We start from the raw sequence: 13,905 nt of genomic DNA, 5'->3' as shown, positions 1-13,905 counted from the left end.
CAAAGCACCTCCGCCGGGTGATGAGTAAGTGAGATAGAGACCCCAATCCCTCTAATGCAGCCAAGCTGGCTTAATTGAAGAGAGAGACCCTTGGATTTTTCATGCGCTAAAATTAGACATGGCAACCAATTTACGATTCATCGAGGCATCTGTTTGTGCCTTCATAAAAGCACACTCTAGTTCTGTATTCTTGCACATGTAAGTTTTGAATCTATTTGGCCTCGAGTTTAATGAATAACTTCTGAACACCGACTTTAATATCCAGTCCCCTTATTATTTTATCATTTGTGCTTTTAAACCAAAGATGCGAATCATTTAGTTGATCAAATATTCTGGTTTTCTGCCAATTCATTTGCTACGTGGACTTCGGGTGAGGCCTAAATGCACCAAGAGTAAGAGAAACAGCTAATGAACTTGGCTTCAACAATGATTCAGATTCTAAACCACCAACTCTCTTGTAAAGGAGGTTTATCTACATAGCCCAGTTCATGTCGTTTCATGAAAAAACACAAACAGAGCCTCCTCTCTGCAGGGAACAAGTGACTTCTAAGCGTGTCTCTAGTACTCCCTAAAGCTTCCAATGCAGTATGGTGGCGACATCTTTCATCTGACAAACAAAAGAAAGAAAAGGCAAAATTGCCATATGAATCAAACTAAGTAGCCGACTTTATTAAATCATCAAATGCTCAAGAGACAAAGGAAACTTCAACCAGCAATCACACAAAAAAGGGATAAGCGGGCGATCAACGTCCATATTTATTGGAAAGAAGATTGCATAGGGTACATTTTTAGGGGAAAAATTAGCTTAGGAATTAAAGACGGGGGTCGCTACTTAATGTGGTCGATGATGATGTTCATACAGAGAGTGGTGGAGAGAGGCCAAAGTCAAGCCCCCAGAGCTCAAATGCCCCATTAACAAAGTCATAGTAGCCTCCCTTCAGTGATAGGGTCTTGTTCACCAGCCCATCTCTCACAAATGGATAAGTCAGCAAGTTTCCAAGTGATACATTCACCGCCTCCTGCAGAAATCCAACCCGAGACAAAAAAAAAAAAAAATATGAAACGCCCATGAGAACTATAAAATAAGTTGCCGTTCTCCATCAAAGAATCGAACTATTTCTTTGCCTTGTACCGAAAGCAACATTATCAACTGGAAAAATAGCTTAGCTAACTGGATGTTCAACAAAGTGGCTTTCTCAATGAGCTACTACTATAATCCTTCGACTTATAAAGTAGCTTTCTTAAGTGAAAATTCGGCTTTCTCTATCGAAATGTAGGTTCTTTTGACAACTCTAGTTCAGCTTTTTTTGCTAAGAACAGGTTTCATCCAGCGCAGTAGGCTCGATCTACCGTGTGGACCGGCACATGTCCTAAGAATAGCAAGCTTTGAGAAAGGGGTGATAGAATACCTTCTCACAGTGTTCGCATAGTACGGGGAGGGGAGCCCCACCGTGCTTCGAGATCACTTTGGCTTTGGCGGGCATACCGATCTTGACCCAATCTTCTATGAAGTCACTGGATGTCATTTGTCAAAATTCAATCAGGAACTAAGTATGAGTATCCCTCCTGAATGGTTTAGGTGACTCTTTGTAGCAACAGCAATGCGAAGGGGAGGGCTAATTGCTTACGTGGAGGTGGTTCCGTCATATGGGAAAGTCATCAGACCCTTGATTCCACCGCAGGCGCTGTGTCCAATGACCACAATCTCTTGAACCTGCGCAATGAAAATGGAAGCAGGGGAAAAAGAGCGCACATTGGTCGGCTATATGCTCGGGAATTCCTCAATTCTTGGTACACACTACCTTGAACTTTGATAGCATTCCCCTCTTACAGTAATCCAAAAATAACGGAAAGTCGATAGTCAATTACGTTATCCTTATTGCCACGGAATATATATAGACACACACACACACTCTCTGGGTTGTGCACTGTTTCTTGATATCTCAAACTTCAGGGGACGAAAATACTCGTCCAACAGTTTTGTTTTTTTTCTGTTAGAGGACACTTAAATGGTACACAAGTTGATGCGAGCGCACAAAATTTGAATGGAGTCTTACCTTGAGGTGCAAAACTGCATACTCGACGGCAGCTCCAACTCCAGCATACTTGGTCTGTTTGAAGCCAATACGAATTAACAAAGACAGCGTGATGATCATGTTGTGTGGAAATGAATTGGCAATCGCAGAACAAGATTAATGATTAAGTTTTGTTTCTTTTTATTTCCAAGGGAGAAGTGATGCCTGATCATATGGAGGGACCATGTTGGCGACGTTGCGGACCACGAAAGCCTCTCCTGGTTGGAAATCCAGCACGTGAGATGGGCACACTCTCGAGTCCGAGCAAGCAAACACCATGAACTGCGACATAAAGATACACCGTACAATCTTTATGAGAAATATTATCGTAACTCTAGCAGTGCATCTATGTATTCATAGTAGGAGATGGTTCATTTTGTGGTGCGTTATATGCTTGTGCGAACACGTGAAGTAATGTAGTTTCTGTAAATTTACCTTTGGACTCTGTCCTTTGGCCAGTTCACCATATAAGGCAGGGTTTTTGCTGAAACACATTGATGGGAAAAGAATAAATGAAAGCCGCAATGGTTGCAGGTGCTTATATCACACCTAAAGAGAAGCTAATATTGATCTAGATTAGCACGTGGAAATCAAACTGTAAATGCGAACAAGTAAACAAGCGGATCATACTCAAGTAGTGATGAGCTTTTGCCACATGTTTTACAAAACTGATTTTTATTCGCATCTTTTAGTATCTTGCATCACTCTATTTTATCTCAAACTTCAGAAAATGGATGATTTTAGTATAAAAAGTGTAGAGACAGAGAGAGGGAGGGAAAAACAGACTCGTATTTCTCCTTCTTGAAGAAGGTGAAGCCAGTTTTGATTCTCTCGACGGAGCTGGATAGCTTGGTGTCGGGGGAAGCAGTTTGCAACTCCGCCGTTATTTGCTCCACTTTCACGGCTGCTGTGGCTTTCAGGTCCCCCTTCTCGCTGTACAATCATAACTCATCCGTTCATATATTCAAGTGAAAAGAGCATCAAATAGTACTCTCGGAACACTCGTATAAGACTTTGTTACATATGTCCGATGAAGATGTACATATTGGTATGTGACGAGGTTGGTTTCTCTCGAAATGCATATTTCCTCAACTTTCGAAACGTCTGAATAAGCATTTTACTGCTTTGAGTGAGATTAACTAGTGACTTAAGAGCATACAAGAGCATACCAACCGCAGACCCTATTAACATATATTCAACTGACCAAATCCATGTCGGTATTATAGTCGATTTCCGATTAACAGGTGTATTAACATGTAAGCTGTCTCTATTAGTGCACACTTCACAAGCTTAAAAACTGACGAAGCCTTGAAGGGTTCAGTTCAGACATGACAAGAAAAACAGAGGTAGAAGGAAGCAAAAAAGAAAACAGTTGAGCAAAACAAACCTGAGGAGTTTCTTGAGAGCCTCGATTGCCTCGTCATAGTCCTTGCCCATGTCTTCTCTCTGCAGATTATCACGGCCCACATAAGAGCCAAGTCAAGAATCAGAAAATAAGAAAAGCTCTCACCGGATATCGAAACTACACGTCGAATTGCTCAAGACGAATACTGAATGATCCTGATCAGATGCATACGGATTGATGCCGGCTTGTTGGATCGAACTCTAAAACATGTATGAGTTCAGGTGTATCTTCTCATTCTCCTAAGCTCCAAATGGAACTGAGGTCAACTGAGGATATGAAAGGAACTTTATATACGTGAGTGAATAGTGATTACGTGCGTGTGGGGTGCCGTGGAAACTGGCTTTAAATGGACTGTTTCTATACATAACTCCTCGTTTCCCTGTTTGGTTATACATGTGGCCTGAAATTCGCGGGCAAAATCCGTATCTTCTTTGACTTGGCCAGACGTTTCTCTCTTCCCTGTTCTAACTCCCGGTAGTTAGGAGACTGCATGGTGGCGGTTGATGGGATGTCTCTCGAATCATTTTGAGCCGCACATTTGTCGCTATCGGCACACACATGTCAGTGAAAATGGAACCCAAAAAAAAAAAAAAAAAAGAAGAAGAACAAGAGAGAAAAATCGGCATGCATAGTATACTACGACACTTATATACCCGTCCGTATCGCAAATAGGGCGTGATGTCGGTGTCGTCCATTGCATTTTCTTAGTCTCGTCCAAACTAAAAAATGTCCTCGTTCATGCGACGAAGCCTAATCAAGTCGGACGCAGCTACTCTAAATTTGAATGAACACATGTTCAAGCGTCGAGTACAAGAAATGCACTTGCTGCTCACTTAATCCACGTGAAGTTTTCTACGTACCAAAAGGCAAAGGCTTGTTATGTCCAGTTTTCTACGTACAAGGAATTATTTTATTGTAAGAGCATTGTTAAATGCATGGTTGCTAAGCGGAATAACAGATACATATCTAGAGAGTGCGAGTGCGTGCGCACGATTGAGAGAGAGAGAGAGAGAGAGGTAGGTACCCAAGCGGGGTTGATGACTGGGGTGGGGGCGGCGAAAACGGGCTCGTTACAGATGAGGGTCGGAGGAGAGACGGAGGAGGAGGAGGAGGAGGAAGAGCCGAGGCGGGCGGAGAGAGAGGGGCGCGGTCCGGCGGCGGCTCTCTTGAGAGAGGACGGCTGGGCGGGGGAGAAGGAGGTGGCGCACCAGCTGCTCACCGGAGCGGTCGACATTGTGGCAAGGGGCCCTCGCGCGTGGTGAATTTATAGCACGCGAACCACCGCAAATAAATTACTATCACGAGAGCGAAGGGTGGTCGAAGCAGAAGAAGAAGAGGAGGAGGAAGAGGGAAGATAAGAGCGAAAGCGACGGACCGGTGAACGAGAGCTTCTAACTCCTTGTGGTGAAGATGAGGTTTGGATGATGTCCTGGGCAGAAGTAACAACAGCCCCATCATCTCATCTCCTTCATCGCCTTCCCGATGCCTATTGCCACTTCCGAGTTCGAGGGTCAGGGGGGTGGACCATGCATGCAATCAGCGCTCGCCACGTAATCATATCCTATTCGCCTCTCGTTCCTTTGTCCTAAGTTTTGTCCACCCGACTTCGGTGGTTAATACTCCACACTTCAATATATAGATGAATAACCTTAGGACGTGCCAAGATATAATCTATCAAAATCGACGTACGTATCCGAATGCTCATCTGTGAGTTCATTACATCATAAAACATTGTGCTGATTTTGTACATTCTGCTAGAGATGTTACGAGAAGCCGAGACGCCATTCTCTTAGCGGCGGCGATACGGTCTACGGGTGTTTTGAGTTAAAGCGAAATCCATAAAAACGATAGTTGAAGACGGCGTTTTAGCAGCAGGATGCAGTATGATATGCATCATTGAGTTTTTGCACATGAGGCGTAGGTGATGGGAAGATGGGGATAAGGCCCTTATCCCCAACTCATGGTTCTCCGCCGCTCCACATCGGGGAAGATTGGGAATGTGGTGCCCGTCGTAATATCTGGTATACGTCGTTGGCAATGGCGTGTGATTGAATGGGCCGTGGGATCGTGCGGTGCGCAGTCACGCTCTTTCATAAGGACTGATTTTGATTTGGTACCTCTTAATGTTTTTGACTATCGGCTACTAATGTTCGTTCGTGAAGCCCTCAGGAGAGCATGAACGTGGACATCGGTCATGATGGACGTGGACGGACACCCGGGAGAAATGAAAGCCCAAGGGAGGGAGGGAGAGATATTGAAGTCTGATTTTACTGATCGATGATGTTACGTAACGAGACCGATTGGATGCTGAATACGGTCCACCGATTTGATTATCTGGGAAAATTATGCAAAAATTCTTAAACAGTTCAAATTTTGCCAATTGAATAATGTTCACGTTTTTCTATCCGGCCTATTTTGGCTGATAATTAATAGCGTAGAAGCCAACCATCCTACGTGGTACGATCAGTGCTAACGTGAATAATTTTTAATATTATTTTAATTTTTTTCTTTTCTTCTCTTTTCCTTTTTTTTATTTTTTCCCCTGTTCTCTTCTTCTTCTTCTTTTTTCTTTTACCTTTTTTCCCTCCGCTGGCCACCATCTCTGTCAGCCTCAAGTGAGGGACACTCTCGCTGACCTCAGGCGAGGGATGCCCGGGCCTAGGCTAGAGAGGGCATACCTTCACCAGATCGGGCGATGGCCAAGCGAGGGCGGCCCACGCTCACCCAGGTGAAGATGGCTCTCGCCAACCCAGGCCCAAGCAACCCTCGCCCAAGGCCAGCTAAGGCTGCCCTCATTGATTGGCGGCGAAAGGGAAAAAGGGAAAAAGAAAGAAGAAAAAAAAAGAAAATAAGAGAAGAACAAAAAAAAAAGAAGGAAAAGAGAGAAGGGAAAAATATTCAAACAAATAAAAATAATATTATGATATTATTTAAATTTGTCCACATCAAGGCAAGCCGTGCCACGTAAGACGGCCAGTATCCACGTCAACGATTTCCGGCAAATTTGGTCTAATGAACTCGATTGGCAAAACGTGAAAAAGTTTAGAACTCAATTAGCAAAAGTGCAATAGGTTTAGAACTTATTAGATAATTTTTCCTTGGATATACACTTACAAGCCTTTACATACTAGTATACTAATCTCCCAAATCAGTTCCAGCGTATCTAATAATGCTCAAATCGAAACGAAGTTGCAACGTCTTGCTCCCCTGCTTTCTTTTACGGGAGCTTTTGAAAAAAGCATTGGTCATTCCATTTACATGAGGAAGGAAGAAAGTTGCTGGCATTTCTGTTGAGGTCGATGTCTTGTATTCTATTATCCAAGAGAATATAAGGCGATTCCGAAAGGCCCTCTGACGACTCCGCGCCAGAGGCGTTTTATGTTCAGTCATAGAAGGATTTATATGGTAAAGCTAAATATTTTAGACTATGTGGGCAATTTTGTAATTTGTGCCATGTAGAATTTCGCTATATATATTTAGGGCGAAACGGGTCTCTAGAATAGAGGCAGGGGGTGAAAAAGAGTGACTGTACACTTTTCTACGTTATTAGTGAAACGGATCTCTTCTCCCCGTGGACGTAAGTAGGTGAAACATCTCTACTACTGAACCACGTAAATTCTTGTGTTGTGCGAATTTCCATTACTTTCTTGCATCGTTGATAGGATCGAATTCAGATATTCGACAATTTCGACATTAAATAAGTGTTATTTCTCGATACCCTTTCTAAGGGTATTATTGAAAATACAAACAACATTTGATACCAATGGCTCTAAAGTTTACACTGCCCTAGGCGGTTAAGCCAAATCAGGCAGGCGAGAAAGGGAGGGAGGAATACGTAGCTCACTTAAGCTCATACACAACAGGAAGTACCTCTCGATTTGTGCAATTTCAAGTTCTGCCTCAGCCAGTCGAGTTCTGTCGCTCGAAATAACGACCCTCCTCATAGACTGAACCAAACTTGGATGTTCATGGCCTGAATGCTTACAAAAGGCGGTTCCAGCTTCCTGGTTAAGAAAGGGAGAAGGGGATATTTCTGGTTTCTCATATACAGAATGCGGGACTCTGATCTTGTGATATGAGAAACATCAATTTGGGAACTTGTCTGATCAACTCAAAAAGCCTTCTTGACATGGATCTTGCGTACGTTGCATCACTTAGGAGCCAATCTTATTGGGCAGACGGAGAAAGCAAAACAACGAGCTGCTTTTGCCAGCATAAACCGTTCACTCTCTGTCAATGGCCTCTCGATTACTTTCACAATGTTGGCATCCTGAAAAATGTTGAGCAAATAGTGGAATAAATAGATCCGACCATGCCATTATTCTCACCACCAGAAATAGTGAATTGGTGCAAAAACTGTTTATTCTTTTTTCCTCAAATGTTTTCGAGAGAGAAATACACTGCAGTCCATCAGTAGAATTACACTGCCCATACGTCCGGAACTTGTAAGTGCAAAATCCAAACAAAAAGCTTTTTATTTTTACTCCGTCATTTAGGATGTCGTATGAGAAAAATCTTATATCTGACTACTGATGCTGCAGAACCCGCGGCTCACCAATATAATGACATTACACCATAACCAAGCAAGCCAAGCAAGGATGTTGAGAATACAAGCCTTCAAGATTTCAAAGTCACCAGTCAAACATGATGAAGTTCTATGTAGCATAATGAAGCATGTATCATGGAAATCAGAATACAACTTCACATTTTAATCACCATCAAGATGGTAAATTTGGTTCCAATTGTGTGATAGAAAATAATGCTAGTACCTTCTTTTGTTGTTGAACTGAAGGCCTTATGCTGGCAGTGTCACCAACCACGATCACATTATTAACATTACCCCTGTCATCTCTCTCAGCTGGTGAATTTGTAGAATGACGCCATTGTCCATTAACAATATACTTGTAGTAGTATCTGAGACCAGCAGGTGTGGAAATATACTTCAAGTCATTTTCAAACACAATTAGGAATTGTTGACACCTATTTTTATTTGCCTAGAAGGGTGGTCGCAACAGGAATGAACAGAAAAAGTAAGTTCCAAAGGCACAGTTATTCTTGACCACAACTCATGATAACAAATTTATGAAAGCATCAGCACTATAGAGGATGGAAGTTCTGGTGCCACCATGATATATCATACCAACACCCTTTGTTCTGAATAATTCTTGGGACTCTGAATAGAAGCATCAAGATCATTGCGAAAATCGTGGTCTTTTAGAATTCGTAATGTCATTAGCAACATATAACAAAGTGTTCGGACTTACTTCCCCTGTGAAAGTCTCACTTCAGCTTCATATCTAGATCCACCTTTATGGGTCGCCTTTACTGGTTCCTTCCAATTGCCAGTGAAATCACCCACCAAGTTTATGTCCTCTCCCTGAATTTCACCAAGTAAGAGAACTTAAAATACCAAACGAAAAAATTGCATATTAATTGGCCTACTAGGAGTTGAGTCGGACAGATGGTCTACGTATAGCAAGTAGTCCAGGGGAGAAAAATATGAAATAGCACCCTGCTATAATGTAAAAGTTATTGATGTATTTATACATCTCCAAGTATCGGGTAAGAAGTTGATGCTATTTGCTGAGAAGATATGGATTCTGGTCATCAATTACCTCATGTCCATTCCAGACAAAAGTCACAGCATGGGTTGCCGGTCCATCGTGTCCACTAGTCTCCACCGTAGCTATAAGATCCCATGTTGCCCAAGCAATCGCAGGTCTGCAATAAACATCTGATAACAGCTTTACCGAGGAAGTAACATTGACGGAAAGTTCTACTACCACCGATGCTTTTAAACATCAGATGGCAAATAGTTTGAGGTCTCCTAGAAGCATAAAATAAGCAAGGGCTGCCATGGCATATCTGGTGATGGAATCTAGTAGGCAAAATGGGTTTATCAGGTACTAGCAAGAGAAAGACAGTTGAAACTCTACTCCTTTCTTAAGATGTTTGTGAAATACTGTGAACTACTAATTTGATTATAGCATTTCCTTCACAAAGCAAAGAACTTCAATAGTTCTAATTCTATTGGATGCCTCTGGAGACTGGAGTACGATGCAAATATTTTGCCACCAAGAGGCGTCATCCAGAAAGTTCATCAGGCATAATAATGCAGTAAGCAGTTTTAGCAGATTTAGAGCAACGACCTGAAAGATTGTTCCTTTGATGTAGGAAACCAGCTGGTCAAATTAAAAAATGTCAAGGAAGCAATATACATCCTCTTTAATAAATACGTATATGAAAGGACCATGAATGAAAATCTCCAACCCAATAGCCTAAAGAAGAATTAATGGTGAGAACCTGTCAGGACTGCAAGAGTGTAGCCCAGTTACAAAATTGTAAGCTGCATGGAGGGAAGTATCAGTAATCCAGTGGAGGTATGCTATCACACATGCAGGTGACCGATCAAGACCAGTAGTACAGGTGATGTAAACACGATGGTTCTTCTTCAACAAACGTAACAGAAGCCCCACACAGAAAGGCAGTTTCTTCCTCATATCAAAGGAATCTGAGTCCCTAAAATGACCAACAAAACCGAGCAATGTCACCATGTGTATTACTAGAGAGTAATGTGGCACATTGGCATTAAATCGCTACTAAACAATAGTTGCACCACCCAAGCATATAACAATAATTGAGTGCAGTAAATTGTTGTCACGAGACAAATATAACCTTGAGGAATGAAGCAAATAATAGCAGCAATCATGCTCAACTCCGTACTTGATAGGTATGAAAACACATCTTACTACCAGTAGAACATAGTCCAAAATTATGAAACGTGATGCATACTTGGAAAGTTTACTTCTTCGGCATAATTTGACTTTGGTCTCCTGTCAAAGAAGTTGGAATGCAAAATTCTTGTTACCTTATGGGATAATTTATCATCAGAACACCACGTCGCTGGCATGACTCATTAATTGCATTTGGATTGATTCCCCAATTTTGTGATTCAACTCCGCCTTGAAAATTCAATATAGCAGTGACACCCTGACATAGAGATTTGCTTGCTGTTACAAGAGATGTGACATGAGAAGCTACAGAATGAAGGCAGACAAAGACGGGATGATAACAAAAGTTAAGTAAATAGAAGTCAGGGCATACATGTAGAGATAGACAATAAATGCCTATCCTCCACCGATATGAGCAAAACGGATAGAAAAATACAAAGAGGATGCATGAGGTGTTCCGAATTAATTTATTTCCTTGCTTTTTGTTTGCTTCTATAACAACAGACTGGAGAAAATTATAGATGAGTTCATTTGTGCCATGCGCAAGATGAGAAGAAATTCTAGCAATTCCATTTTTGACAAAACTCCGTCTTAAATTTTCGAACTCTTGGAGATCAGGACAGATGACAGCACAGCTTCTATGTTCCACCCACAATGATAAGAGTAGACTACAACTTCATTGACGAGAAGCAGAAGATGATGAATGATCAGCATAGAACTATTGTCGGACAAATAAAAAAGGTACACAAACTCAATCTGCCTTCACTTTGTTTATCCAAAATATTGATTGCATCACATGATTTTGGTGCCAAAACATACATAAACACTCTCCAATTTCAATCGACTGCTCATACCCGTTAAGTATGGTCTCTAGGTAAATAGCAAGTTAAATATATTGACACAGCTTCTTGACTGTCGGGATTATATGGTTTGCAAACTGTTAAAATTATGTCAATTAATACCACAGTCAGCTAGACACTCACCACAACGCTTGAGAGAGTATCCACATCAGCATCTGTCTGTATGCATGATCCAACGTATATTTGCTCCGTAATCTATAAAAGGCAACCAGAGATGTGATCGAAAAGGATAAAAAAATGAATAAATTGAGTAATATGCATGACCAACAGAATTATCACAATATACATGCGGCACATAATGATGAAATCACACCTTACTATAGCGCATACCAAGGGAATGGTCATAATAAAGCTCGCCTTCGGATCGATCGAGTGCCTTTATGTACTCTTCGAGAGGGAAGCTTCCATGAGCCCAGTCTCCATCTCCAGAACCATCTTCGGAGAAAATACAAACAACTGGACTCATGATTGGAGTGGAACTGTTTTTCTGCAGAACTTGGGGAATGGTTTGTCCATTTTGATTGCTCAACAACCTCCGTCCATCCAAGGACGAAAACTTTGAAGAAAATAACACAAATCCACAATTTCCACTTCCCTCAGAAGCTCTCAAATTTGATGACAGTAAAGCCTTATTCCAAGTAACAACAGGAAGGTGACCTTTATTGTATAGTATATCAAGCTCGCTCAAACGCTGCAGTTGGTGAATGGGAAATGGAGAGGATGGTCGTTCCAGAACCAGGCTAAAAGACCCCATTTTCTCTTTCATCATCACCCTGACGAAAGGGGAAACCAAAAAGAAGTATAGTTAAGACAAGAGAGAGAGAGAGTGAGAGATGGACAACACATATCTTCTGACGCACTAAACTTCCTCCGGGCTGTCTAACTGGCTTTCTTTCAGCTGTACTACACAAGTTTCGGCGAATCAATAAGCCCAGTATATCTTAGTATTAGGTAAATCTCACATTATTCGCTATATATAACACCACCCGCAAAACTTCTTAAGTTAGATTATATTAGGGATGGAGGCTTAATTTCTCGTTTCATCAGCTCATATAGCCAAGTCTGCATAAGAATGACCATGAAAGACATGATATGATGCACTGCTGATCGTAAAAACCAAGCAGCACCGATGTCGCCACTCCAGACTGACGATGAGCAATGACTTCACTGTTACCACAGACTTAAAACAAGACATGATGTCCCACATCCAAAGTTACCTAAACCGCCTCGTACAATCCAAAGTTCACCGGCTTACCACATCTGCTGTGTAATCGGCATTGAACCAAAAGCAACTCTTAAAACACCAAAGGACGAAGTCTCTTACTCTGCATCACCAAAGTCCTTAATCTCAACAAGCTTGCCACCAGACGGATCGCTCGATTTTTTCAAAGTGTCGCCCACCATTATAATCCTGGACTTCTCCGCATTACCCTGCAATCATTTGCGGCAAAAACCTACGTGACCAACACATTCCGAGAGCCGCACTTCACTGCACTCACAATGCGATTCGAATCGAGCCATGTCAACTATAAATAGACATACTCGACAATCAAAAGACAACCGCAAGCACGACGAGCACTAGCAATACAATCTCATCAGCTGAACGAACTGAATTCACGCTCACGACGAATCGGCAAATTCAAAAAGGCAAATAGTCCGGTACCGGCACAGGGCCGTGCATTCACGTACCCCTCGCTTGAGAGCGTGAACGAAGATTTTGCCGTCGGCGGAGAGCGCGAACCGGATGCCGAGGGGCTTCTCGAGCGTGACCATGTACTCGTTGAGGTTCATCTTCAGCGAGGCAGGATCGCTCGACATCGCGAGGGCTCTGCAGGCTACCCCGCGGGCCCCGGCCTTACTCCGGCGGCCGAACCCCCCGCCGCCGCCGCGCCGCCGCCGCGCTCCGCCCCAGAGCGGGGCGCGGGAGAAGCGGTCTAGGGCTCCGCAGCCGGCGAGCTGCAGAGAGGCCATGGCGCCGGCGGATTTGGCGGGAAGCGGGAGACGACGGAGCGCGGTGACGAAGTGGCGTTCATCTGGTATCGCTCCGTGTGCTTGTGTGTATATATAGAGAGAGAGAGACGGAGAGGGGATCGCTAGAGCGTGAGGAGAGAGAGTGTGTGTGGGAGCGTGTGTCCATGGGGGAGTCGGAGCTTCTTCCTTCGTCGGATGACGACGATCTGAAGAAGAAAAGGGGTCGGGGGGTTCCTTTTCGCGCCACGAGTTGCCACGTGGAGATATCGCGCTTTCTGGAGGAAAAAAATCTCGCGCGGGGCAGATCAGTCCCGGTCTTGTGCTAAACGAACGGCGCATTGCTCGAGGGCGAGACGACTGACCAATCAGCGCACAATATCGACGTCGGAGTTTTAACCGAGCCCCATCCAACGGGCCGGGTCGGGTCGGGTAAAAAATGATCCGTCCCAATTTGACATATTTCAATACAACACAAATCTAGTGATTCAGATTCGACTGATGTTGCTAAATCACTTTCATATTTAACCCGATCGAAAAGAACACATAGCCAAGCTGAGGTGAAATCGCAAAGTGAGCGAACACGAGATCAAGTAAAGGAGAGCAAAGAGAGAGTCATAGAGGTGAGTTTGATCTAAGTAAATTGTGAACCCATTTAATACTTATATTATTTTGGATTTTACCATTTTAAATCTACGTTTGACCTACATACCGAATATAACTAATCCATATAAACTAGGCCCATCAAATACGGGTTAAGAAATGAATTCATAATCCATTTTGACAAGTCCAGTTTTAACGGCTCTAACTGTCAATCAAGTCAAGCCCAAGCAAGAACACATTTTCCGAACCCGGGTAGCACGAGA

The 13,905-nt window shown here is 42.9% G+C and overlaps 2 protein-coding genes across 5 annotated transcripts; both read right to left on the bottom strand.

Moving 5' to 3' along the window:
* Positions 1-414: 414 nt before the first annotated feature.
* Positions 415-4,774, bottom strand: LOC115688294 (carbonic anhydrase 2). Of its 3 annotated transcripts, none has more exons than XM_030614089.2 (10): positions 4,505-4,774; positions 3,463-3,521; positions 2,862-3,008; positions 2,511-2,559; positions 2,241-2,357; positions 2,058-2,111; positions 1,629-1,714; positions 1,410-1,515; positions 861-1,019; positions 415-607 (listed from the first exon to the last, which is right to left on the bottom strand). In XM_030614089.2, exons 1-10 carry the CDS (start codon positions 4,712-4,714, stop codon positions 569-571), a joined length of 1,026 nt encoding a protein of 341 aa, XP_030469949.2. In that variant the 5' UTR covers positions 4,715-4,774; the 3' UTR covers positions 415-568. The 3 variants fall into 3 exon arrangements, with proteins under 3 accessions (XP_030469949.2, XP_056169659.1, XP_056169660.1); XM_056313684.1 differs by lacking the exon at positions 4,505-4,774 and adding an exon at positions 3,652-3,807; XM_056313685.1 differs by lacking the exon at positions 4,505-4,774 and adding an exon at positions 3,586-3,742.
* Positions 4,775-7,165: 2,391 nt separating this feature from the next.
* Positions 7,166-13,141, bottom strand: LOC115688291 (phosphoglucan phosphatase LSF1, chloroplastic). Of its 2 annotated transcripts, none has more exons than XM_056313943.1 (10): positions 12,761-13,141; positions 12,396-12,502; positions 11,385-11,844; positions 11,195-11,266; positions 10,349-10,470; positions 9,784-9,999; positions 9,096-9,201; positions 8,745-8,857; positions 8,250-8,394; positions 7,166-7,750 (listed from the first exon to the last, which is right to left on the bottom strand). In XM_056313943.1, the coding sequence occupies exons 1-10, from the start codon at positions 13,040-13,042 to the stop codon at positions 7,631-7,633; spliced, it is 1,743 nt and encodes a 580-aa protein (XP_056169918.1). In that variant the 5' UTR covers positions 13,043-13,141; the 3' UTR covers positions 7,166-7,630. The 2 variants fall into 2 exon arrangements, with proteins under 2 accessions (XP_056169918.1, XP_056169919.1); XM_056313944.1 differs by having other exon boundaries at positions 12,735-12,766.
* Positions 13,142-13,905: the final 764 nt, after the last annotated feature.

This window comes from Syzygium oleosum, unplaced genomic scaffold (assembly GCF_021117445.2).
Source record: "Syzygium oleosum isolate NSW1041296 unplaced genomic scaffold, Sole_v2.1 Sole_v2.08, whole genome shotgun sequence".
In the NCBI taxonomy this organism is placed as follows: Eukaryota; Viridiplantae; Streptophyta; class Magnoliopsida; order Myrtales; family Myrtaceae; genus Syzygium; species Syzygium oleosum.
The sequence above is the reverse complement of the archived record's forward strand: the minus strand, read 5'-3'. Positions and strand labels throughout refer to the sequence as shown.